This window comes from Dipodomys spectabilis, unplaced genomic scaffold (assembly GCF_019054845.1).
Source record: "Dipodomys spectabilis isolate Male_0828 unplaced genomic scaffold, ASM1905484v1 ptg000422l, whole genome shotgun sequence".
In the NCBI taxonomy this organism is placed as follows: Eukaryota; Metazoa; Chordata; class Mammalia; order Rodentia; family Heteromyidae; genus Dipodomys; species Dipodomys spectabilis.
Window position 1 is genome coordinate 3448771 of NW_024871099.1, and position 27155 is coordinate 3475925.

At 45.8% G+C, this 27155-nt stretch overlaps 1 protein-coding gene across 1 annotated transcript in view; it reads right to left on the reverse strand.

Annotated features, from left to right (window-relative positions):
• The window catches only part of Rhpn2 (rhophilin Rho GTPase binding protein 2), a 50515-nt gene that overhangs the window by 11437 nt on the left and 11923 nt on the right, over positions 1-27155 (reverse strand). Inside the window, exons 2-9 of the mRNA XM_042668190.1 lie at positions 25856-25971; positions 19422-19550; positions 14810-14885; positions 11272-11349; positions 10094-10218; positions 6999-7165; positions 2289-2476; positions 572-728 (exon numbers count right to left, since the gene is read on the reverse strand). Of these exons, the coding sequence (XP_042524124.1) occupies positions 572-728; positions 2289-2476; positions 6999-7165; positions 10094-10218; positions 11272-11349; positions 14810-14885; positions 19422-19550; positions 25856-25971 (1036 nt within the window). The remainder of the gene's footprint in view (positions 1-571; positions 729-2288; positions 2477-6998; positions 7166-10093; positions 10219-11271; positions 11350-14809; positions 14886-19421; positions 19551-25855; positions 25972-27155) is intronic.

Sequence of the window (27155 nt, forward strand, 5' to 3'; positions counted from 1 at the left end):
CAGTTGAAAAACCATTTGCTTGGGGGGAGGGGGGAGGCTGGGAAGGGAGGTGAAGGGTAAACAAAGGAGGAGGATGCAATGCTTGGTAAGAAATGTATGCATTATCCTGCCCATGTAATTGTAACCCCTCTGTACAGTATGTTCTCAAATAAAATAAAATTAAAAAAAAAAAAGAAAAACCATTTGCTTGGTTCCAAAAACAAAATGAAACTGCCTTTGAAAGAAACTGGGTCCTTCCATAAAAGTTGATCATCCTTAATCTGGGCTTGGCCATGGGCTATGTGTTCTCCCCACCTCCTGCCTTCAGGCTGGGAAGGTTAGTGGCGCTGTAGCTCAAGTGGTAGAGCGCTCGCCTTGAGTTGAAGAGCTGAGGGACAACGCCCAGGCCCAGAGTTCAAGCTCCATGACCGACAAAAAAAAAAAAAAAACTATATAGAGCACTCAGGCTGGGAAGGTCTGCAGAGCCAGGAGGGAGCACAGGGAATACCCACTTAGCTCAGAAATCCTCCCCTCCCCCTATTGAGCTGTTAAGACCACAACCCTGATCCAAGCCCAGAGCCTCAAATCTTACACTGGTGATCCATGAGGAGGGTGGCGGTGAAGTAGTGGGCTAGAGCTCCATAGTGATGAGCCTTCAGACAGGCCAGGCTGGTCCAGGAGTAGGGGATATTCTCTTTCACTGGTGCCTGGCTCATGGCTGTGTGCAACTGCCGGTAGACCTCTGCCACCTGAAACAAGGGTCATGGGAGGGGGGCAGCTCAGCTTCAGAGAAAGAGCTCTTATTTGTGTGTGTGTGTGTGTGTGTGTGTGTGTGTGTGTGTGTGTGTGTGTGTGTGTGTGCGCGTGCGCACCCACGTGCGCATGCGTGTATACACATACACACACGTACCTGTACTGAGGGACTTGAGCTCAGAGCCTGGGTGTGTTCATGAAATTCTTTTGCTTAAGGCTGATGCTCTACCACTTAGGCCACACCTCCACTTCTAGCTTTTTGGTGGTTCAATGAAGAGTGTCCATGAGGGCCAGATACAGGGGGTTCACATGTGTAATCCTAACTACTCAGGAGGCTGAAATCAAGGTTCAAAGTCAGACTGGGGCAAGAAAAGCCCATGAAACTCTTATCTTCAACTAACTACAAAAGGACTTTACCACAAAAGGTCAAAAGTAGAACTGTGGCTTCAGTGGTAGAGCGCTAGCTTTGGGCAAAAGAGCTAAGAAGTTAGGCCCTGATGGCTCATGCCTGTAATCCAGGAGATTTTAACTCCAATTAACCATCAGAAAATTGGAGGTGGAAGGCTAGGCGCTGGTGGCTCACTCCTGTAATCCTAGCTACTCAGGAGGCTGAGATCTGAGGATCGAGGTTCAAAGCCAGCCCAGCAGGAAAGTCTGTGAGACTTATCTCTAATAAACCACCAGGGGCTGGGAAGGTGGCTAGAGTGCTTGCCTTGCATGCAAGAGGTCCTGGGTTCGATTCCTCAGCACCACATAAGCAAAAAGAAAAAAGGCAGAAGTGGCGTTGTGGCTCAAGTGGTAGAGCGCTAGCCTTGAGCTGAAGGACAGTGCCCAGGCCCAGAGTTCAGGCTGCACAATTGGACCCCCCCCCAAAAAAAAATCAGAAAACCGGAAGTGGCCTTGTGGTTCAATTGGTAGAGCACTAGCCTTGAGCTTAAGAGCTGAGGGACAGCATTCAGGCCCAGAGTTCAAGCCCTACAACTGACAAAAAGAAAAGAAAATTGAAGGTGGAGCAGTGGCTCCACGTGGTAGAGCACTAGCCTTGAGAAAAAAAAAAAAAAAAGCTCAAGGAGAGCACCTAGGCCCTGAGTTCAAACCCCAGTACAGGAATGCTTGCATGCACACATATGCACATGCACACACACACAATCTCTTTGCTATCTAGGCAAAAGAGCTTCAGCTTCCTGAGTAGCCAGGATTATAGGCATGAGCATTAATGCCTAGATAGTTGGAGCCCTTTGTCCTATACAACAGTCCTGCCAGAATATGGGCATCATACTGAGTGATTCTTTGTGCTGTCAGGCCAGAGTTAATAGGAATCAGGCAAGTGTCATGGTGGCTTTAGGCTATGCTGTGGAATGAAATTAATGATCCATATCTGAAATTGCCAGAAGCTAGGAAAACACATGCCAGCAGCCTCAGCTGGGGAGGGCAGGCTGCCCAGATTGTGGACAAGCTACTACCACAGGACCCCATCAATGCTCCCTGGGGCACGTGGGCACATGTGCCAGCGTACCTGCCCAACCCCGGAAGTCACAAGAAAAAGGAAGCCTCACCTTTGCGGCCTCCTGAGCCACCTTCACCAGCATGAAGAATTCATTCCGGATCCCAGAAAGAATGAATTTCTCAAATACGCATTCCTGGGCTTGTACAAGCATCATTTTCACCAGCACACTCAGCATGGCAGGGCTCATGTCGTAACTTGGGGTATGAGTGAATGTCTCTTTCAGGTAGTTCAAAACCCCTAAAAATGTAAGGATTTTATTCATGAGTCAGAGACCATGCTTACATCACCATGCTGCTATTAAGAATAACAGAAATTTTAAAAAACATAAAATTGGGCATGGGGGTGTAGCTCAGTGGTTAAGCACTTGTCTAACTTGCATGAGGCTAAATTCAAGCTCCAGCACTCCAAAATGTGAAAAAATACATGCATGTATGCACATGTTACTCGTGTACATATATGCATATATGTGCAATATAAGAGCATGCATAATACATATACTACAACAATATATTACATATCCTAGGGTATATTAAAAAATCTGATTCTTGCTGGGTATCAGTGGCCTATGATGTAATCCTAGCTACTCAGGAGGCTGAGATCTGAGAATCACAGATCAAAGCAGCCTAAGCAGGTAAATCTGGGAGGTTCTTAACTCAATTAACCAGTAAAAGAAGTGCAGTGGAGTAGGTTCAAGTGGTAGACACCCAGCCTATGAGCAAAAATGTCTAGTGAAAGCTCAAGGCCCCTGAGTTCAAGCCCTTAGTATTGACATGAAAGGTACACCACGTGTTAGCATTAAAAAGCCAAAGTACAGGTGTAGATCAAGTGGTAGAGCACTAACCTCAGACAGGAAAAAAGAGAAAGGATAGCACTCAGGCCCTGAGTTCAAGTCCCTAGAACATGCCCCCACCACACATACACACCTGCACAACATACTGTGTGTGTATATATATATACATTATATATATATACACACACACTTTATTATGTGTTTTCCATTTAGTGAGATACCTGGGAAGGGTCAGTTTGCGATCAGGAAGTAGACAGGTTACTAGTAGGAGCTGTGAGAGAGGACGAAGAGGAGGTTCTACTTTAGCAGATATAAAGCCCCACCTTGAAGGGTAGACTTCCTCTGGAGTAAAGGTGATGCTGATGATATAAAGGTACGAAATGTAAAACAGAAATATACACCTAAATTGGTTACAGTATTACTTCGACCTAACTTTTCTTCTGTGCCAAACACTAGGGCTTGAACTCAGGGCATTGTGCTTTTCACTTAGCTTTATTGACATGAACCCATCGGTGACCCGTCTTATGTACATTTTGCCACCTTAAAAATAGATAAAACAGTTGGACACTGGTGGCTCACGCCTGTAATATGGAGCTGCTAGGAGATATTATCTGAGGATAACAGTTCGAAGGCAGCCCAGGCAGGAAAGTAAACTACTCAATAAAAGCTCAAAGTAAAACTGTGGCTCAGTGGTAAAACGTTAACCTTGAACAAAAAGCCCATGGACAGCACCCACACAGAGTTCAAGCCCCAGGGACCAGCACAAAAAAGAAAAGAGTTAAACAGACTGGGCACCAGTGGCGCACACTTCTAATCCTAGCTCGCTAGGAGGCTGACTGGAGTACGTAAGATTCCATCTCCACTAACCAGCAAAAAGCCAAAACTAAAGACATGGCTCAAGTGGTAGAGCACAAGTGTGAGCAAGAACACCCAGGGAAAGAGCAAGTCCCCTCAGTTCAAACCTCAGTACCAAGCCTCAGTACCAAGCCGGATGCCAGTGGCTCACGCCTGTAATCCTAGCTACTCCAGGAGGCTGAGATCTGAGGATGACGGTTCAAAGCCAGCCCGGGCAGGAAAGTCCATGAGACTTATTTTTTTTTTATAGGGTCTGGTCGTGGGGGCCTGAACTCTGGGCATGGGTGCTGTCTCCCTCAGCTCTTCAGCTCATGCTAGTGCTCTACCACTGAGCCACAGCACCACTTCCGGCTTTTTTCTTATGTAGTGCTGAGGAATCGAACCCAGGGCCTCAGGCATGCAAGGCAAGCGCTCTACCACTGAGCCACCTTCCCAGCCCCATCCATGAGACTCTTATCTCACAATAAAAACCACTAGAAAACTGGAAGGGGCATTGTAGCTCAAGTGGTAGACGCTCACCTTGAGCTGAAGAGCTGAGGGACAGCACCCAGGCCCAGAGGTTCAAGCCCCACGACTGACACAAAAAACATAACAAAACAAACCCCAGTACCAGCAAAACCAAATGAAAAAACAACAAAAAAGTTGAGGGGTTGGAAGCATGGAACAGTTGATAGCTCACTAGCCAATGAGTGAAAGCATCAGGTACCACCAAGTTGGAGTCCTGGTCTCAGATTAAAAAAAAAAGCTGAGGGCTAGGAAGGTGGCTCAGTGGTAGAGCGCTTGCCTTGCATGCATGAGACCCTGGGTTCGATTCCTCAGTACCACATAAGCAAAAAGAAAAAAGCTGGAAGTGGCGCTGTGGCTCAAGTGGTAGAGTGCTAGCCTTGAGCTGAAGAGCTGAGGGACAGCGCTCAGGCCCAGAGTTCAGGCCCCATGACCGGACCCAAAAAACAAAACCAAACAAATTAAAAAAAAAGCTGAAATGAAACATTTTATGATAGATATGTTTTCACACAATTTTAAAGACTTTTACATGGGCTGGGAAGGTGGTTCAGTGGTAGAGTGCTTGCCTTGCATGTATGAAGCCCTGGGTTTGATTCCTCAGCACCACATAAGCAGAAAAAGAAAAAGCCGGAAGTGGCGCTGTGGCTCAAGTGGTAGAGTGCCAGCCTTGAGTTGCAGAGCTGAGGGACAGAGCCCAGGCCCAGAGTTCTGGCCCCACAAGACTTTTAATTTCCTTAGAAACATTCACATGCACTGGTGGCTCATGCCTAGCTATTCAGGAGGTCGAGATCTAAGGATCACAGAGGAAGGAAAGTCTGTGACACCTTTATCTCCAACTGGCCAGCAAAAAAGGCAGAAGTAGAAGTGTGGTTCATGTGGTAGACCGCCAGCCTTGAGTAGAAAAGCTAAGAAAAAGAGTTTAGCCCCAGTACTGGCACAAAAATAAACAAACTAAATAAACAGGCAGACATCATCACTGTAACCTTCCTCCTCCATGTGAGATTTCCCTTATGGTCACTCTCAGTCAACTGTGATACAAAAATATTACATGGAAAATTCCAGAAATACTCATTAGGTTTCAAGAAATTTTCTGACAGTACATTGTTAGAATTGTCTGTTCTAGGTAGGTGCTGGTAGCTAGCACCTGTAATCCTAACTACTTAGTAGGCTGAGATCTGAGGATTGTGGCTCAAAGCTAACCTAGGCAGGAAAGTCCATGAGACTTTTTTTTTTTTTTATTTTTTGGGGGGGGGGGTCCGGTTGTGGGCCTGAATTCTGGGCCTGGGCGCTGTCCCTCAGCAGTTCAGCTCAAGGCTAGTGCTCTACCACTTGAGCCACAGTGCCACTTCTGGCTTTTTTTTTTTCTGCTTATGTGGTGCTGAGGAATCGAACCCAGGGCCTCATGAATGCAAGGCAAGCGCTTTACCACTGAGCCACATTCCCAGCCCTCCATGAGACTCTTATCTCCAATTAACCACCAGAAAACCCAAAGTGGTGTTGTGACTCAATTGGTAGAGAACTTGCCTTGAAGGGCTCAGGGATATCACACAGGTCCAGAGTTCAAACCCCAAGACGGACCAAAAAACAAAAACAAAAAAGAATTGTCTGTTCTGTTTTTGTCCCAGTACTAAGGCTTGAGAACTCAGGACCTGAGCACTGTCCCTTTAGTTGTTTTTTTTTTTAATTTAATTTTTTTTGTGGCTTTAGTTTTTTTCTACTCAAAGCTGATCTCTACCAGCTCTATCACTAACTTTTTGGTGGTTAATTAGAAATAAAGAGTCTCACAGACTTTCTTGCCAAGGCTGGCTTCAAACCATGATCCTTAGATCTCTGTCTCCTCAGTAGTTAGGAGTACAGGTGTGAGTCACCAGTACCTGGCTTATAATTATTCTAGGTTATTATTTTTTTAATTTTTATTTTTATTGGTATTCTAAAGGTGATATACAGAGAGATTACATTACAAAAATCAGGTAATGAGTACATTTCTTTCTGGACAATGTCCCCTTCCCTAGCTTTCTCCCAGTTTTTCCTTCCTGTTCCCACAAGTTGTTTAGTTGATTTTCAACATAGTATCGAGTACTACTGTTGCTTCTGTTCACCCTTTGTCCTTCCATTTCTATGCCTAGTTATTATTTTTGTTATCCTCTTACTGGGCCAACTCTGTCAGGTGACCTTTATCATAGGCGCATGCACATACACACATACACACGGGAGAATGTAATGTACACAAGGTTCAATAGTATCTGTGTTTTGGGGCATCTACTGGGGGCAGATCTTACAACAGACCCTCCCCAAAAACAATTGGGAATGAATGGACATATTGATAATGTATTTACACTGCATGGGTAAAGTCTGTTCTGACAGGAGCAGGTGTTTACTGCTGTGGCTGTGGCCACTCACATGGGAAGATTACCCATTAACCACAAGAGCACCACAGACGGATGCCCTGCTATGACCCATTAAGCAAGTCTCCTGAGGGGAAGCTGATCCAAGGCTGGAAACTGGCTGGGCCCCAGAGGCTGGGGAGGCTCCAAGCCTCCGTTTAGCTGGGATCTGTGGTGCCATGGGATGGGGCTGAAGCCATGTGTTACAGACCTGCTGGACACATACCTGCAGCTTTCTGGAAAGCATCCACAGCACTCTCTAGCCCAGCTTGTGTCTGCCGATTGCACCGGGTTCCGATCTGAGTGTAGAGGGCTCCAGTATTGAACAGGATGCTAGCTTTCTCTAGCAGCAGGTTCTGCTGGCTCACAGGGACCCCAGTAAGTGAGTCATACCTAGTTTAGAAAAAACAAAACAAAGCAAAACAAAACTCAATGGGATGGAAAACTAGGAGAGAGCGAGGGAAGGGGTGATATTGTCCAAAAAGAATATGTAACTGTGATCACCCTATACATCACTTTTTTTTTTTTGGGTCCAGTCGTGGGGTCTAAACTCTGGGCCTGGGTGCTGTCCTCAGCTCTTCAGCTCAAGGCTAGCCCTCTACCACTTGAGCCACGCACAGCGCCACTTCCAGCTTTTTTCTTTTTGCTTATGTAGTGCTGAGGAATCAAATCCAGGGCCTCATGCATGCAAGGCAAGCACTCTACCACTGAGCCACCTTCCCAGCCCTATACATCACTCTTATAATAACAACAAAAAACCCTCAGCTGAGAATGTGGGTGATTTGGTCACTTCTTATCACTTCTGAATAAATGGATAAAATACACATGCAAGAAGCTATGATACTGGGCTGGGAAGGTGGCTCAGTGGTAGAGCGCTTGCCTTGCATGCCTGAGGCCCTAGGTTCGATTCCTCAGCACCACATAAGCAAAAAGAAAAAAGCCGGAAGTGGTGCTGTGGCTCAAGTGGTAGAGTGCTAGCCTTGAGCTGAAGAGCTGAGGTACAGCGCCCAGGCCCAGAGTTCAGGCCCCACAACCGGACCCAAAAAAAAAAAGAAGAAGAAGAAGAAGCTATGATACTGATTAAAAACCCTCCCACAAAGCTGGGTGCTGGTGGCTCATGCCTGTAATCCTACCTGAGGAGGCTGAGATCTAAGAATCTGGGTTCAAAGTCAGCCCAGGCAGGAAATCCCTGAGACTCCTTTTTTTTTTTTTTTTTTTGGCCAGTCATGGGGCCTGAACTCTGGGCCTGGGCACTGTCGCTCAGCTTTTCAGCTCAAAGTGAGCACTCTACTACTTGAGCCACAGCACCACTTCTGGCTTTTTCTGCTTATGTGGTGCTGAGGAATCGAACCCAGGCCTCAGGCATGCAAGGCAAGCCCTCTATCACTGAGCCACCTTTCCAGCCCCTACTTGAGACTCTTATCTCCAATTAACCACCACAAAACCAGAAGTGGGGCTATGGCTCAAGTGATACAGCACTCCTCTGGAGCCAAAGAGCTCAGGGACAATGCCCAGGCCCAGAGTTCAAGCACCATGCCCAACAACAAAAAACAACAAAAAACAAAGACTGTCCCACAAGTTGGTCCAGTGGAGTACCAGTGTAATCCCAGCACTTGAAAGGCTGTTAGGAAAGGATCTTCAGTTCCTAAACAGCCTGGGCTACAGCAGAAAGACTCTTTTTCTTTTCTTTTTGTCAGTCATGGGGCTTGAACACTGGGCCAGAGTGCTTTCCCTGCACTCTTCAGCTCAAGGCGAGCGTTCTACCCCTTGAGCCACAGCACCACTCCCAGTTTTCTAGTGGTTTATTGGAGATAAGAATCTCAAGGTCTTTCCTGCCGGGGCTGACTTTGAACTGTGATCCTCAGATCTCAGTCTCCTGAGTAGCTAGTATTACAGGCATGAGCCACTGGCACCCGGCAGAAAGACTCTTCTGAAAGATTCCTTTGGACAATTAATTGATAGTTTAACAAAATGAATACCAGGAAGTTGAAATGTGTCTTGTCTGAGTGGGGAATGCGGGGAGGGACGTAGATGAATGGAAAAAAGAAGGGTGAGTGAATGCAGTCACAACATGCTTTTTTTTTTTTTGGTCAGTCATGAGACTTGAACACTGGGCCTGGGCACTGTCCCTCAGCTCTTCAGCTCAAGGCTAGCACTCTACCACTAGAGTCATAGCACCACTTCCAGTTTTCTGGTGAATACTTGGAGATAAGAGTCTCATGGACTTTCCTACCCTGGCTGGCTTTGAACCATGATCCTCAGATCTCAGCCTCCTGTGTAGCTTGAATTACAGGCATGAGCCACCAGCTCCCGGCTTTTTGCCAGTCCTGGGGATTGAACACAGGGCCGGTACTGTTTCTGACCCTTTGTGTTCAAGGCTAGCACTTACCACTTGATCCAAAGCTCCACTTCTAGCTTATTTTGGCAGCTAATTGGAGATTAAGAGTCTCACAAACTTTCCTGCCCAGGCTGGCTTTGAACCATGATCCTCATATCTCGGCCTCCTGAGTAGTTAAAATTACAGGTGTGAACCACCAGTGCCCAGCTTGCAGTCATAATATTCAATGTATAATGTGAAAATGTAACCAGGTTACTTCAGGGGATGGGTGGAATTGGGATAAATGGGGGTGGGGATGGAAAGTGTGACAGTGATCGATATGCATTTGTACTCATATATTGATGTACTGAATTGAAACTCCTTTGTACAACCACTTTGTGTGTGTGTGTGTGTGTGTGTGTGTGTGTGTGTGTGTGTGCATGCCAGTATTAGGGCTTGAACTTAGAGCCTGGGGACTGTCCCTTAGGTTTTTTGCTAAAGGCTTATGCTCTACTATCTGAGATATACAGCTCCACTCCAGCTTCTAGATAGTTAAGTGGAGATAAGAATCTCACAAACGTCCAGACACCGGTAGCTCACGCCTGCAATCCCAACTACTCAGCATACATCCGAGGAATGCAGTCCAAAGCCTGCTTGAGCAGGAAAGTCTGTGAGACTCTCATCTCAAATTTACCACCAGAAAACCAGAAGTGAGCTGTGGCTCAAAGTGGTAGAGCACTAGCCTTAGCAGAAGAGTTCAGGGACAGCGCCCAGGCCCTGAGTTCAAGCCTCACAACAACAACAAAAAAAAAAGACTCTCAGAGACTTTCCAGCACAGGCTGGCTTTGAACTGAGATCCTCAAATCCTAGCCACCTGAGTAGCTAGGGCCAGTTTCACCACTGGATCTGCTGCCTAAATGCTCCTTCAGAAGCAGGATCCTATGTGAGATGGGTGCTAAGAACATGGACCTATGAAAGTCCCAGAAAGATCTCAGCCACCTTACCAGGTAAACAAGAGCCCCATCTGGCAGGTGGGCGGGAAGAATCTGCTCTCCACAAAGCCCAGTTGGATGAAGTAGGACATTAGCAGTTCAACCCCAGCCTCATCCCGGCTGGGTGTCCGACAAGCCTAAGAGGGAAAAGAAAGACAGTAGTGTGAACAAAACATGGAACCCATGGCCTGTATATGCACACAAACAGATGGTATTTCTGTAATGTGTGGTACCCAATATCAGCATCATGAACCCTAGGAAAGGTACAAAGGGACTGGGGTGAAGTCAGAGATCTTGGGATCCAGCCCCAGACCCAACACTAGAAGGACTCTCCTATGTTTTTCTTTTTTTTTTTGGTCTTGTCTTTTGGTCTGTTGTGGGGCCTGGAGACTGTCCTTGAGTTTGGGGGGGGGGGGGAGGGGGGGAGCCCTGAACCCTGGGCCTGGGTGCTGCCCTCAGCTCTTTAGCTCAAGGCTAACACTCTACCACTTGAGCCACAATGCCACTTCCGGCTTTTTCTGCTTATGTGGTGTTGAGGAATCGACCCCAGGGCCTCATGCATCCAAGGCAAGCACTCTACTACTAAGCCACCTTCCCAGCCCTGTCCTTGAGTTTTTTTGCTCAAGGCTTTACCACTTTGAGCCATAGCTCCACTTCTGATTTTGGGGTACTTAATTAGAGATAAGCATCTCATGGACTTTCTTGCCCAGGCTGGCTCTGAACCAGGATCCTCAGATCTTAGCCTCCTGAGTAGCTAGAATTTCAGGTATGAGCCACCAACACCTAGCCTATGGTTTTCTTGTATAAGATATAAAATAGTGATTGATTGAATGATTGATTTGCTGGTACTGGGGCTTAAACTCAGGGCCTAGGTGCTCTCCCTTAGCTTTTCTACTTAAGGCTGGCACTCTACAACTAGAGCCACAGCTCTACTTCCAGCTTTTTGGTGGTTAACTAGAGATAAACATCTCAGGATTTTTTCCTGCTTGGACTGACTTTGAACCGTGAATCTCAGGTCTTAGCCACCTGAGTAGCTGGGATTACAGGTAAGTACCACCAACTCCTGGCTATGGAATAATGACTCCCTGTCCATTACCTCCAATCTCCCTTCATTCTCTAAGGCCACAAGGAAGGTGAAGACTCAGTACCCAGTACCCAGTCTTCTCTACTTGTCTTCACATGAAACTTACCTGCCTCAGATCCATCAGATCAGCAATTTCATCTTCATACAAATAGCTATCTTCACTATAATGTTCCAGGATAAAATCCTGTAAGAAAAATTAGACAAGATGTGATTCAAGAGGCTGGGATGCAGACCAATGGCAAAGCTCATGCTTGGTCTAAGGGCCTAGGTTCCACACCCAGGGCCAAAATAAAAATAAATAAATAAATAAAGCTGAGGGTGCTGATGGCTCACGCTTGTCATCCTAAGCAAGAGGCTGAGATCTGAGGATTGCAGTTCAAAGTCAGCCTAGGCAAGGAAGTCCATAAAACTCTTATTTCCAATTTACCACCAAAAAGCTGGAAGTGAGCTGTGGCTCAAGTGGTAGAGTGTTAGCCTTGAATGAAAAAGCCAAGACAGAATGCTACCCAGGCCCTGAGTTGAGCCTTAATATTGGGACAAGAAAGAAAGAAAGAAAGAAAGAAAGAAAGAGAAAGGAAGGAAGGAAGGAAGGAGAGAGAAAGAGAGGAAAAGAGGAAAGGAGGAAGGGAGGAAGAGAGGGAGAGAAAGAGAAGGAAAGAAGGAAGGAAGGAAGGAAGGAAGGAAGAAAGGAAGGAAGGAAGGAAGGAAGGGAAGGAGGGAGGGAGGGAGGGAAAGGGAAAGGAAAGGAAAAATTGCACATGAATCAAAAGTTTCAATGTGTCAAATTTTCTACTTGTATCTCATCAGTACTCAAAAAGTCATGGAATTCAAAGCATTTCTGATTTTCAGATTAGGGATGTTCGACCTAAGAGTCAAGTTAAAGGAAAACAAATGAGAGTAATATGAGAGGCCTAGAAAGTGTTACAAAGAGAGAGCTCTCACTGGTTGCACAAATGATGACAAGATAAATTGTTCCAAATGTATTTTCCTACAAGGCTTGAAGTATTCTCTCTTTCCCTGTCTGTCTCTGCCTCTGTCTGTCTCTCTCTTCTCTCTCTGTGACTAGATCTCACTATATAGTCCAGGCTGGTCTTGAACTGCAGTCTCCCCTGCATTTTCCATCAGTGTGTGAGCATTCTCTTCACAAACTTTTTGTTTTTGTGTACACAAACACATTACACACAATACACTAAATTTATACAACAGATGTGGATGAAATGTAATTTGGGTGTGCAATTTTTTTTAACTTGGAAATGGAACTCAATCATTTGCATATGCCATAAAACATTCTATGACTTGACTCCCACCCGCAGACCCTCAGTATTGGGTTTCAACTCGGAGCCTTGTGCTGGCTAGGCAGGGGATCTTACCATACTCTAATCACTCTTTCTTTTTGCTTTTGATACTTATTTATTATTCATTCATTCATCCATTTATTGGTACTAGGACTGGGGCTTGAATTCAGGGTCTGAATGATGTCCTTTAGCTTTTCCACTCGAAAGCTGGTGCTCTACCACTTGAGCCACATCTCCACTTCCATAGTATCTCAGTTTAAAACCAACCTAGGCAGGAAAGTATGAAAGACTATTTATCTACAATTAATCAGCAAAATCTGGAAGTGGAGCTGTAGCTCAAGTGGTAGAACAATAAAATGAAGTAAAATAGAAGTTTAAGTGGCCAGTAAGAAGCTGGCTGCTGGCCATTGCTTATCTCCTGTTTTCTACCCAGAAAATAGGACTTTTTCAACATCTTGAGTCTTGGAATATCATCAACTGTGCTTCTCTAGCTGCAACATAAACCCAACTCACAAGGAGCCAGACCTGGATTTCAAAAAAGCATCGGTCAAAAAGGCCCAGGGCAAAGGGTGTTATACTGTCCAGAAACTCAGTCTCTGTTTGAGAACAAAGGTCAGTAATTGATGTGTTCAAAGTATTAACCACCTCTTACAAAAAGTGAGATTTTTTTTTGTAGCAGTCAAAATGCCATATAACTGATTTTCTTTTCTCAAGTAAAAGAAGATGAGCAGGATTTGAACAGAAAAAACAGAATTCTTATCTGGGTGCTGGCACTTCTCAGCTGTCATCCTAGCTACTCAGGAAGGTGGGATTTGAAGATCAAAGTTGGAGACCAGCCTGGACAGGAAAAAGTCCATGAGACTCTTTATCTCCAACTACCCACCAAAAAGCCAGAAGTAGAGGTATGGCTCAAGTGGTAGAACTCCAGCTTTGAGTGAAAAAAGCTAAGGAAGAGCAAAAGGTCCTGAGTTCAAGCCCCAGTACTGGTACGTGTGTGTGCATGCATGCACACACAGCCTTAATTGATTATACCATATAAGAATAATGATACTTGGGCTGGGAAGGTGGCTCAGTGGTAGAGCGCTTGCCTTGCATGCCTGAGGCCCTGGGTTCGATTCCTCAGCACCACATAAGCAAAAAGAAAAAAAGCCGGAAGTGGTGCTGTGGCTCAAGTAGTAGAGTGCTAGCCTTGAGCTGAAGAGCTGTGGGACAGCACCCAGGCCCAGAATTCAGGCCCCACAACTGGACCCAAAAACAAAAACAAAAACAAAACAAAACAAAAAGAATAATGATACTTGGGGCTGGGCTGTTGGCTCAGTGGTAGAGTGCGTGCCTCGCATGCATGAGGCCCTGGGTTCGATTCCTCAGTTCCACATAAGCAAAAAACAAAAAATGGAAGTGGTGCTGTGGCTCAAGTGGTAGGGTGAGCTGAGAGACAGTGCGGAGGCCCAGAGTTCAAGCCCTACGTCTGACAAAAAAATTTAAAAAAAAAAAAAGAAGAATGATACTGCCTAAGCACGGTGGTACATGTGCATGCTGTAATCCTTATAAGCAACCGGGAGGCTGAAGCAGGAAGATCAAGAGTAAAAGGCCAGCTCAGACTCTGTCTCTGAATAAGTGATTAAAGTAAAACAGTGTATAATCCACTTTCTTTAGGCGTGTAAGAGGAGTTTGAAAAACTACTCAGGAGAGCAAGGAAATGAGAGGATGAATCCCAGGTTCTCCACACAGCTGACAGAGAGGGCTCAGTACCACTGAGCCTAAGGCCTTGCAAAGAATACACAATTTACCTTATTTTGGTGTACTTGAATTTGAACTTGGGGCCTCACACATGCTAGAAAGACCCTATACCACTTCAGCAACATAACCACCCCTTTTTAGTCACTTTAAGGATAGGGTTTTATGTTTATGCCTGGGCTGAGATGAACTACAAACGTTCTAGTTATTCTTCCCATATAGCTGGTATGATACATGTCCAGCTATTTGTTGAAATGGGGTTTCAATACTTTTTGTACCAACTGGCTTCTAATTATGATCCTCCCAAACTCTGCCTCTTGAGTACTTAGGGTTATAGGTATAAGCCACTGTGCCTAGTCCAACAATCTATTTCCTTTTTTTTGGCCAGTCCTTGAATTTGAACTCAGGGCCCAGGCATTGTCCCTGAGCTTCTTTTGCTCAAGGCAAGTACTGGATCACTTGAGCCACAGTGCCACTTCTATTTATGTGGTACTGTGGAATCAACCCAGGGCTTTATGCATGCTAGGCAAGCACTCTACCAGTAAGCCACATCCCCAACCCTCTATCCATATTTTAAACACTGAGTCTAGGGCCCGCTCCTTTGAGATTTACCTTGAGAACACCTGAGAAGTCCACATCTTTGGTTTCCTTCAGGCCAAGAGGAATCAAGGGGATGGTAAATGCCTCCCTACAAGGAATAAACACACAAGGTATAGAACCCCTGTACCCCAACAATGCCCCCCAACTCCCAAGTCAGTCCAGCATACACCTGGCTGATAGTTCATGCTCCATAAAGACAAGTCTTTTCTTCCAATGTTTTTTTTTTGGGGGGGGGTCTGGTCGTGGGGCCTGAACTTTGGGCCTGGGCGCTGTCCCTCAGCTCTTCAGCTCAAGGCTAGCGCTCTATCACTTGAGCCACAGTGCCACTTGCGGCTTTTTTCTTTTTGCTTATGTGGAGCTGAGGAATAGAACCCAGGGCCTCAGGCATGCAAGGCAAGTGCTCTACCACTGAGCCACCTTCCCAGCCCCTCCACTGTTGTTTTTTGTTGGTTTGTTTTTTTGGGGGTTTTTTTTTTGGTCTGAGATTGGGACTCTAATTTAGTACCTGACATTTTGCTCATTGGCTGGTATTAAACCACAACTCGAACCCCCATAAAGATAATTCTGACCTTTCCTTTCCTTTCCTGTTGTTGTTTTGTGTGTGTGTGAGTGTGTGTTTGTTTTTCTGTGCCAGTATTGGGGCTTGAACTCAGGGTCTGCATGCTGTCCCTTAGTTTTTTCACTCAAGGTTGGAGCTCTAATATTTGAGCCACAACTTCATTTTGCCTTTTTGCTGGTTCATTGGAGATAAAAGTCTCATGGACTTTCCTGTCTGGGTTGGCTTCAAACTATGATCCTCAGATCTCAGCCTCCTGAGTAGCTAGGATGACAGACATATCACTGGCACCTGGCTAATGATTTTCCTTTTCTAAGACAATCACCAACCACCTCCTCAACTCTGATTTACCAGTCCAATTTTGACCTCTCTTTCAACAGACCTGTTTACTGTACCAACTGCACTCACTCTGCTCCACTAAGCTCACCCTGCTTCACTGGGCCCCTCCTGGTCCCTAACCCTTCCCATTCTCTCTTTCCTTCCCTCCTAAGTAGCCTTCATCACCTCCCGCCCTCTGGGGGAGGGAGGGGTTGTCTCTTCTTTTGGGACAAAGTCAGTGAATTCCTCAAGGTCAGGGGCCCCCATCTGATACCTAAATATGGCTTGCTCCCAACACAGGTTCAGACTCCAGAAACCACTGCGCCACCCCCTCCTGCAGCCAGGACCTCTGGGTCACCTCATACTGGCCCTACCTACATTCCTAGGACAGGGCTGGCAGGAAGTAAACCTGTGCTTAGGCTTTTACAAATAGGAATCCAGGGGCCTAACCTGTAACAGGAGACCTCATGGGCTGCTCAGCCCAGCCCAGAGAGGAGTTCAGGAATGCCAGGCAAGGTAGGTGGACAATGGACGTAAGCTGAAACTACCACCATGGCAAAGTTGTGCTGAAAGCTAGTGGGACCCAGTCTAGGTGTGTGGCTGACTCAATGTCCCCTGGCCCCCACACCAGAAGGCTGGCCCTGGTGGAAGGAGATAAGGATCAGCCAGACCTGGCTCTTCTGGGCCCAGTGCCCTAATGGCTGGATATATGGTCTGTTCTTCCCATGACTATCTTGAAGACTCCAACACCAGGCATTCCACCCCAGTGTGGCACAAACATGACTCTCTCTGTGATCTGAGATCCCTACCTTTTCTTACATGCCCAGTGAAGATCATTTCTTCTCTGCCTATTGTGTAGACATATAAGATCTGTAGTATAGCTGGGTACTGGTGGGTCACACATAATCCTAGTTACTTAGAAGGTTGAGATCTGAGGATCACTGTTCAAAGCCAGCCAGGCAGGAAAGTTAATAAGAAACTTTTATCTCCAATTAACCACCCTAAAACTGGAAAAGTGTGCATAGGCTCTGAGTTCAAGGCCCCAAATTGGCACACATGCAAAAAAAAAAAAAAACCCAAAACATCAGAACTACTAGAAGCCAGTGGCCAGTGACTTCCTAGCTACTCAGGAAGCTAAGATTTGAGGGTCACAGCTGGAAGCCAGCCGGGCAGAAAAGTCTGGAACTCTTAACCTTCGATTAATCGTGGCTAAAGTGCTAGATCACAAACCTTGAGCAGAAAAGCTAAAGGATAGCACCCAGGCCCTGAGTTCGAGCTCCAGTATTAACACAACAAAAATAACCAACAACTTGAAATGAAAAGTGAAGAGATATGTCAGGTGTCCTTTATAATCTATTCCTAATTTCCTTCCCTCTTTCCAGTGACCCATGATATGGCCTAGGGCCACAGGGTCACCCTGCTCTTATGTGAACTTGGCACTGGTTTACCTGCTGCAGGAATTTGGATGGACTCGAGCAGTGGAATGTGTGTGTGTGTGTGTGTGTGTGTGTGTGCGTGCGCGCGCGCGGGCATGTATGCATCAGTACTGGGACATAAACTCGGGGCCCGAGCACTGTCCCTTAGCTTTTTCACTTAAAGCTGATACTGTAACACTTAAACCACACCTCCACTTCCAGCTTTTTGGTGGTTCATTAGAAGTAGAGAGTCTCACAGATTTTCTTGCCTAGGATGGCTTTGAACCGTGATCCACATATCTCAGACTCCTAAGTAGCTAGGATGACAAGCATGAGCCACCAGCACTCGTCACAATACTGACATTGAACACCAGAGCAGAGATGGAAATTTCTGCCATTTGCTGTTGGTCTGATAAGGGTGTTGGAACTGCTGGACAGAGGTAACACAAAGAAAGGAGCCAGAGGCCTGGCTTGGGGCACAGATGTTTGACTTCAGCTTACACCACCACCCCAGGTGTCATGTGAAAGGTTAGGGTCAGGAAATGTACATTCCAAAGCGACTCAAAAAATTCCTAAAGGTCCTCCCTCTGTTAATCCAGGAAACTATTTTCTGTCTGAGTTTCCTTGAGGGCCTACCCGTGTTGGAGAAGTTTTACTTACCCCACACAAAAACTAGATAAACTAGATAAGTTCTTTCTTGGGATTTGTTGGTTAGTTCTCCTTGGTCCCCCCTTTGGCAGGAGACTTACTTTCTTATTTTTTTTCAACTTATTAATAAATTTGTGTGTGTGTGTGCGCGCCTACACATGCACGTACACACACGCTAGTACTGGAGCTTCAATTCAGGACCCTGGGTACACCCTCTTAGCTTTTTTGTTCAAGACTGGTGTTCTACCACTTGAGCCACAGCTCTATTTCCTTACAGCTTTTTTGGTAGTTAATTAGAGATAAGAGTCTCTCAGACTTTGGACTTTCCTGCTAGCTTTGAACTGTGATCCTGAGATCTCAGTCTCTTGAATAGCTAAGATTATAGGCATGAGCCACAGGTGCCTGGCTATGACTTTCTGAGCTTTTCTGTAGTTCACATCTCAATATTCCTCCCAAGGAGCACTTTGGAATCAAGATATTCATTTCTCTATATTGCATGGAGACACTTCTGAAGTGTCTCTGTGGGGGTCTCAAGGAACCTAGACAGGTCTAACCTTAGACATAAAAGATTCCCATTCAAGAGCTGGTGCTGGTGGCTCATGCCTGTAATCCTAGCTACTTAGGGAGCTGAGATCTGAGGATCACAGTTCAAAGCCAGCCCAGGAAGAAAAGTCTGTGAGACTCTTATTTCCAATAAACCACTTAGAAAATCAGAAGTGGGGGGCTGGGAAGGTGGCTCAGTGGTAGAGCGCTTGCCTTGCATGCCTGAGGCCCTGGGTTCGATTCCTCAGCACCACATAAGCAAAAAGAAAAAAGCCGGAAGTGGCGCTGTGGCTCAAGTGGTAGAGTACTAGCCTTGAGCTGAAGAGCTGAGGGACAGCGCCCAGGCCCAGAGTTCAGGTCCCACGACCAAACCCCCCCAAAAAAAGAAAGAAAAAGAAAATCAGAAGTGGTACTGTGGCTCAAGTGGTAGAGCACTCACCTTGAGCTGAAAAGCTGATCTTGTACATTTTGGAAGGGAAGGGGGAACCAATTACAAGGGCTTGAACTTAGGGCCTGGACATTGTCCCTTAGCTATTTTGCTCAAGGTTGGTGCTCTACCATTTTAGCCATACCTCCACTCCCATTTTTTTTTGGGGGGGGGTTTCATTAGAGATGAGAGTCTCATACATTTTCTTGCCCAGGCTGGGTTCAAACCATATTCAGGTCTAAGCCTCCTGAGTAGCTAGGATGACAGATGTGAGCACAGGCTCTTGGGCATTCTCTCAATAGAAAGATCCAGAACCAGGCTTTGGGCTTAGAGCGAGGCTAAGAGGGGAGAAGGCAGGGCAACTGAGCCCCATGGGGCAGATCTGACCTCACAAACTGTTCACAGAGCACTTTCTAGGGTATCCTCACAGATGAGACAATACCTCAGTCCAAGTAACAGATGCCATTACCTTGCCTGGATCCAGACACACAGTTCTGCTGTGTGGCTGTCTGGCCAACACTCTAGTTTTCTCCCTATAAACTCCACAAATCCAACCCTATATACCCTAGCACTTGGTTCATTCTCTGATGGGTGAAAACTGAGTATTCTCTCCCTGCCCAGAGTGGGGGCTACTGGCTCCCTTGGGACCACAAGATTTGGGATGCAGGCAACTTCTGGCTTAAAGAACATCCATTGGGAAGGGTGTGGCATACTCACTCTGAGTTTTGGTACACGCCCACTGAGATGTTGAGTCCCTCCAGCTCCTCCTTCAACATCTGCAGGTCTGAGTTGACAAAGCTGAGCTCCAGGCGCACCTGTTCTCGTACCTTTTGGTTTGTGGCTACTCTGTTCAAAGAGAAGAGGGAGAGGAGCACTGTCAAGCAACCTAGATGAACAGACATTAACCCAATCCCTTCAGGGAGGTTCAGTAGGCCAAAGACAGATGAATATTACAGGTGCTCAGAGAAGCCGCTCAACAAGCTGGAAGTGAAGCTGTGGTTTAAGTGGTAAAGTGCCAGCCTTGAGCAAAAAGCTAAGCAACAGTGTCCAGGCCCCGAGTTCAAGTCCCAGTACCAGTGCACATACACATGTGTATGCACACATGCACTTACACATACACACACATACAGCACAAATAACTGAAAAGTCCACTAACCACTAAAACACTGTATAGAAGAGTATGCAGTATAAGAACAAAGGACCAGCTGGGCGCCAATGGCTCATGCCTATAATCCTAGCTACTCAGGAGGCTGAGATCTGAGGATCGAGGTTCAAAGCCAGTCCAGGCAGAAAAGTCTGTGAGACTCTTATCTCCAATAAAAAACCACTAGCAAACTGGAAGTGGCGCTGTGGCTCAAGCAGCAGAGCGCTCGCCTTGAGCTGAAGCACTCGGGGACAGCGCCCAAACCCAGAGTTCAAGCCCCACAACCGACCAAAAAAAATAATAAATAAAATAAATAAAAATAAAAAAAGAACAAAGGACCTACTTTCAACAGCAACTCAAAAGACTTTGCAGATGGGTCCTTCAACTTACAGATTACAAATCACCACCAAAGTAACAATAGGAAGACCAGGCACTGAGTCAGCAGGGTCCTGCACATACTTATAAACCAGAATCATTGTTATCTGACTGAGGAAATACAAAGCTTTTCTACCACAAGCTGGGCCTTCGCTTACAAAGACTGTCTGTCTACATTGTTCCTTCATTGCTGCATAAAAACCTGCTGCTCATTTGCACCCATACATCCAGAGAGCAGGGTGCTGGCCATCTTCCTACACCCAGACAGGTATGGGACACTGGGTTCCTTCTCTAACTGCTCAGAGAGTTTCCATACCTGAATGCTTAGACTCTAACCAGGCAATGAGGTTGAGGAAACTTGCCTTGGTGACCATTGTTCTGCAGAGTTTGGATTTGTTTTTTGTTGTTGTTGTTTTAGAGGACTTATAATCATTAGTACAATGTGGAGAGGGGGGGAGGGGGAGTCCTGGAACTTGAACTCAGAGTCTGGCACTGTCCCTGAGCTTTTTTTTTTTTTGTCGGTCGGTTGTGGGGCTTGAACTCTGGGCCTGGGCGCTGTCCCTTAGCTTTTCTGCTCAAGGCGAGCGCTCTACCACTTGAGCTACAGCATCACTTCCGGTTTTCTGGTGGTTTATTGGCGATAGGAGTCTCACAGTCTTTCCTGCCCAGGCTGACTTTGAGCCGTGATCCTCAGATCTCAGCCTCCTGAGTAGCTAGGATTACAGGCGTGAGCCACCAGCGCCTGGCTGTCCCTGAGCTTTTGTGCTCAAGTCTAGCACTCTACCAATTGAGCCACTGCTCTACTTCCAGATTTTAAAAAAATTATTTATTGTTGTTTTAGAGGTGATATACAGCAGGTTACCTTTACATACCTCAGGTAATAAGTACATTTCTTTCCTTTTGCTTACTATCATCTGTGTCCCCATTCTCTCTCATTCTTTCCCTCCTGTCTCTGCCCATGAATTCCTTGGTTCACTTTCATCAATGTCCAGTACAGCCAGTGTGCCCACTTTCTGCTTTTTAAAAGAAGTTTATTAGAGATAAAAGTCTCATGGACTTTCCTGCCCAGGCTGGCTTTTAACCATGATCCTCAGATCTCAGCCTTCTGAGAAGCTAGGATTACAGTACAGGCAACCAGTGCTTGGCTAATTAGTACATTTTATATCCCCATGCAGCCCATGTGCACATACACTCATCCCTAAAAAATAAAGGCCTCCCAAAAGCTAGAGGGACACATGCACTCCAACATACTCTATTCTACTCTAAATTGTCCTTTTTCTTTTCTTTTCTTGTGCCAGTACTGGGGCCTGAACTCAGGGCCTGGTCATTGACCCTTAACTTTTTCAATCAAAGTTAGTGTTCTACCACTTGAGCCGTAGCTCCATTTCTGGCATTTTGGTGGTTACTTGGATATAAAGAGAGTTTCAGCCTTTCCTACCCCAGGCTTGTCTCAGATTTCAGCCTCTGGAGTACCTAGGATGACAGCCATGAGTCACCAGTGTCTAGATAGCCAGGTCTTCTCTCTCTCTCTCTCTCTCTCTCTTCTTCCATCCTTCCCCTCCCTCCTCCCCTCCCTCTTTCTTTCTTTCTGATGTTTCCAGAGCTCCTATTCCTGATTCCCAGCAGCAATTGAGTTTCCAATAACTTCATCCAATTCGGACTCCCAACTCTCTGTTAACCCATCAGTTAAAGGCTTTGTCCTAATACAACTGTCCTGTCCCCACTTCAGGCACCAATCACAAGTCCCAGAGAAGGGGGCCATCTAGACTCTGACTGACCAACTAGATAAAGCACTAGGCAAGACTCACAGAAGTGAGGGAAACTTTTCATCTAAGTTCTTGATCAGGGGAAATGTTCAATCCAAGAATAGACCAACGAGGAGGGCACCAGTGGCTCACGACTCTATAATCCTAGCTACTCAAGAAGCTGAAATCTGAGGATCATTGTTCAAAGCCAGCTGGGGCAGGAAACACCATGGAAGCAGAGCTGTGGCTTAACGTGGTAGAACACCAGCCTTGAGGGAAAAAACCTCACAGAGCTCAAGCCCTGAATTCAAGCCCCAGGACAGACTAATGGAAGTGATACCCAGAGCATGCTATCAGAGGCAGACAGGTGTACAGAGCTTTCCTCCCTATGGCCTCTCCAGGCAGGCCAACTTCCCTGTACCCCCAGTATGTTCCCCAGCCCAGAAACTCCTATACCCTGTCATCTAGGGCTTTTTATGGAGCTTTCGTTCCCTAGATATACGAGATGGTTAAAGTTACTGGCCACTAGTGGTTGACCTCAATCTCTAGGCCCCTCCCACTTCTGGAAAGGAGGATGGAGGGGGAACAGATTGTGAAAACCCCTCTACATCCTGGCTGAGTCCTTCTGAGGAATCAGTCCTTAGCCTTAAGGTCTCCCCAACAAGACACAGTCTCAGTAGATTGGAGATAACTCTTATCACAAGAGTTTTAAGGAGGCTTGGACCAGGAACTCAGGAAACAAAGACCAAATATTTACGTTTGGATTATACCACAGCAACATAGTGAATTGATTTCATAACACAAAATGGGTCCCAATCTACCGCTTGTAAAACCTGTGCAACAAAGGTGTTACTGACAAAAAGAAAAAAAAAAGAAAAAGGAATGATTTACCAGTAGATCTTATCCCACAAGAATTCAGGGAAGAAAAAAATGTCTCAGCCTTCTGGGTATATGGGAACAGGTTCACCAAGTCTTAGGGTACGTTTCCTTCAACTATCGGTATGAAAGGTGCTCCAGATCAATTTTCCCTTTTCCTAAGGCTGCCAGGAAGCTCAAAGGCTCACATAAACAAAGTATATCACCAGCAAAGCCTCTCATACATTCTTCCTTCTCCAGGCCCACCCACTACTTGAAAGCTTACAAGTCTTACAAATGTCCAAAGTGCCTCAAGCCTACTTGTGGACTAAGGCAAAATAAACAATGATTGTTTCCCCAAGAACAAGCCCAGTAAAGGCCAGTGTATTACCCTGGAGGCTAACACATGGTCCTTTATCTATATAAGTAGTTCAACAAACTTCAGATCCTGCAAGAAAAATAGCCAGCCAGGCTCCAGTGGATCACCCCAGTAATCCTAGCTATCCAGGAGGCTGAGATCTGAGAAAAAACAGTTCCAAGCCAGCCCAAGGGAATGAAAGTCTTGTGAGACTCTTATCTTTAATGAACTAGTAAAAAGTCATAAGTGGAGCTTTGGCTCCTGGGGTAGAGTACTGGGGGGGGGGGGGTGGGGGGGGGGGGGGGGGAATACAGAGCTAAGAACAAGCTCCAGTACCTATGCCTTCCTGCCTACTCAGGTCTGTAAGACCAAGTCATCAGGAACTACCCTATCAGTTTCGTCAACAGCACTTTTATGAAAAAAATCACTTCCTACAGTTACCCAGTTTGTTTACTTCTGTATTAAAGTTAGGGTGTGGCTTAGTGTGAGGTATTTGTCTAGCATGCACAAAGCCCTTGGGTCAAGAATTCCTAGAACTTCAAGAAAAAGTCTACCTGGATACCTAAGGCTCATGCCTGTCATCCTAGCTATTTAGAAGGTTGCCATCTGAATATTGTAGTTCAAAGCCAGCCTGGGTGGTATACTCTCTACTTGAGCCACATCTCCACACCCTAACAGATTCCTTTTAATTTTTTTTTATAGCACTGTTATTCTTGAGCAAAAGAAAGATTGCTTATATTATTCTCTGTAGCATTTCACCATAAAAGTGAGGAAAAGAAATTTGTGTACCCAATTTAAAAAAAAATGGAGGTGGAGCTGTGTTTCAAAGTGATAGAGAGCTAGCCTTGGGCAAAAAGAACTCAGAGGCAGTGCCCAGGCCCTGAGTTCAAGTGCCACAACTGACTAAATAAATAAAAAAATAAAAATATCACTCAAAACTCAGTAGCTCATGCCTGTAATCAAAGCTAGTCAGGAGACTGAGATTTGAGGATCAAGGGTTGAAGCCAGCTAGGACAGAAAACTCAGAAAATCTTATCTCTCTAATGAACTAACAAAGATAGAAGTAGAGCTAGGGCTTAAGTGGTTAGTGCTCTAGCCTTGAACAAAAAAGCCAGGCATGAGTATGAGGCCTTGAATGCAGGACCCAATGGCAAGCACCGCTTGTGTGTGCGCGCACACGCGCACACGCACGCGCGCACACACACACACGGATAAATTTTGCAGAAGAAACTCCACACTCTCCAGAAAGAACAGAGAGCTGACCCAGTTATAGTTAGTTGATTTTAGGGTATGGAGGAGATGACAGCTGCCCAGAAGGAGCCAAGGTTTATCGATGGAGCTGTGCAATTGATAACTATTTTATCATCAGGCTACTGAGTATTCCAGAGCACAGGCTGTCCTGAACCACATTGATTACTTTCCTTTTGTTCCTTCTTTTTATTTGAGACACAGAGTAGTTGGGTTGTCTAAGCTGGGTTTTGTTGTTGTTGTTTTATGCCAGTACTGGGGCCTGGATTCTGTTCCCTAGATTTTTTTCCCCCTCAAGGCTGGCACTTGAGCCATACATACCTCTAACTTCTGGCTTTTTTATTGTAAATTGGAGATAAGAGTCTCACAGACTTCCCTGCCTTGACTGGCTTCAAACCTGGATCCTCAGATCTCAGACTCCTATTTGCTAGGTGTAAGCCACCAGCTTCCAGCTTCAGGCTGGTCTTGAATTCCTGGGCTCAAGTATTTTACAATCTCAGCCTCCTAAACAGCTGGGACTACAGGTATACATCACCATGCCCCTGGCTTATTACAAAGGTGGACACTGGTACCAGAAATGTCCCTATTCCTCTCTTTTCAGCCTTCTCTTCCTTCTTTAACTAACATGAATTTTACCAGTGACTCCATATCAGGCACAGCTCTAGGCAGTGGAAAAACACAAGTCCCATAGAAAGCAGGAAAAACAAATACCAAGATCATAAATGGATTTGAATCAAAATTGCTAATTCTACCATCTGCCAAATACACAGAATGAGCAAAATATTCCCCCCCCCCCCCCCCCGCTTTTTTTTTTTTTGTCCTGGGGCTTGAACTCTGGGCCTGGGAGCTGTCCCTGAGCTCTTCAGCTCAAGGTGAGTGCTCTACCACTTGAGCCACAGTGTCACTTTGTTTTCTTGTGGTTAATTGGAGATAAGAATCTCATGGACTTTCCTGCCCAAACTAGCTTGACCAGAGATCCTCAGATCTCAGCCTCTTGAGTAGCTAGGATTACAGGCATGAGCCACCAGTGCCTGGTTATCTGCCCTTTTTTTGTATATCTGTGCCAGTACTAGAGCTTGAACTCCGGGCCTGGGCACTGTCCTTTACCTTCTGAACTCATGAGCTACAGTTGTACTATCCAGTTAACTGGAAATAAGAATCTCACAAACTTTCCTGCCCAGGGCTGGTTTCAAACCATGATCCTCAAACTCCAGCCTTCTGAGTAGCTAGGACTGTAGGTGTGAGCCACTGGTACCAGGCAAAACATGGATCTTTTAAACATAAGGAAGCTCTAGGCCTCCAGAAATAAGAAGAAATCCTGAAGCTGAAACCAAGAACCAGGTCTAGGAATATGGTGAAAAGGTAGTCACAAGGCAGTAGGGGAGCCTAGGATTCCCCCACAGCAGTAGGGTCAAGAGACACCTACTTCAGAAGGTTCTCGGCTCCTGTCCGCATCCGCACAGCCTTCAAGATCTGTTGGTTCAAAGCAGCCCTTTCATTCTGCAGCTTGCTCCGGCCAGTCTGTGCCAAAGGATTACAACCCTAAGGGAAAGAAATAAGAGATGTCCTTTTACATGTCAGCCACTCTAAAAATGATGACAATGCCTAAAAACAAAAAAGACTAACAAAAAAAAAAAAAAACTTTTCTGAGAAAATCAAAGTAATTCCAAGAGAGAAAATGCTTAGCAGATGGAAGGGTATCAAGAGAATTAAGAATCACTCATGAGCCAGGTGCTGGTAGCTCACACCTGCAATCCTACCTATTCAGGAGGGTGAGATTTGAGGAGTGAAGTTCAAAGTAAGTGTGGGCAGAAAAGTCCTTAACACTCTTATCTTCTATTAAGCACTGAAAAAATAAAACAAAAAACCCACAGAAATGAAGCTGTGTGTGGCTCCAGTGGTACAGCACCAGCCCTTGGTGAAAAAGCTAAATCAGAGTGTGAGGCCCTGAGTTTAAGCCCTAGTACCAGTGCCTTTCATTCCTGGAGAATAACTGGGCTAGTTCACAGATAGCTTCAAAGAAGGTTAAAAGTGTAACCCTGCTCTAGAAATATATATTTAGGCATAGAGCTTATGCCTGTAATCCAAACTCTTTTTGTTGTTGTTGTTGTTAGTGTAGGGCTTAAACTCTGGGTCTGGGCACTGTCCCTGAGCATTTCAGCTCAGCACAGCTCAGCTCAGGGTAAGTGCTCTACCACTTGCACCACAGAACCACTTCCAGTTTTCTGGTGGTTAATTGGAGATTAGAGCCTCAGGGACACTCCTGTCCTAGCTGGCTTTGAACCATGATCCTCAGATCTCAGTCTCTTGAGTAGTTAGGATTGCAGGCATGAGCCACTAGCACCCAGCTCCAAGCTCCTTTTAAAGGATAAAATTGGGACAATCATGATTTGAGGTCAGCCTGGGAGATTAGATCCTAACCAAAAAAAGTCAGGTGTAACCTCAATTATGTAATAATAAAATTAAATTAAAAATTAAAAATAAGCCAGGCGCTGGTGGCTCACACCTGTAATCCTAGCTACTCAGGAGGCTGAGATCTGAGGATCTCGGTTCAAAGCCAGCCCGGGCAGGAGAGACTGTGAGACTCTTATCTCCAATAAACCACTAGAAAACCAGAAGTGGCGCTGTAGCTCAAGTGGTAGAGCACTCGCCTTGAGCTGAAGAGCTGAGAGACAGCGCCCAGGCCCAGAGTTCAAGCCCCACGGCCGACAAAAAAAAAAAAAAAA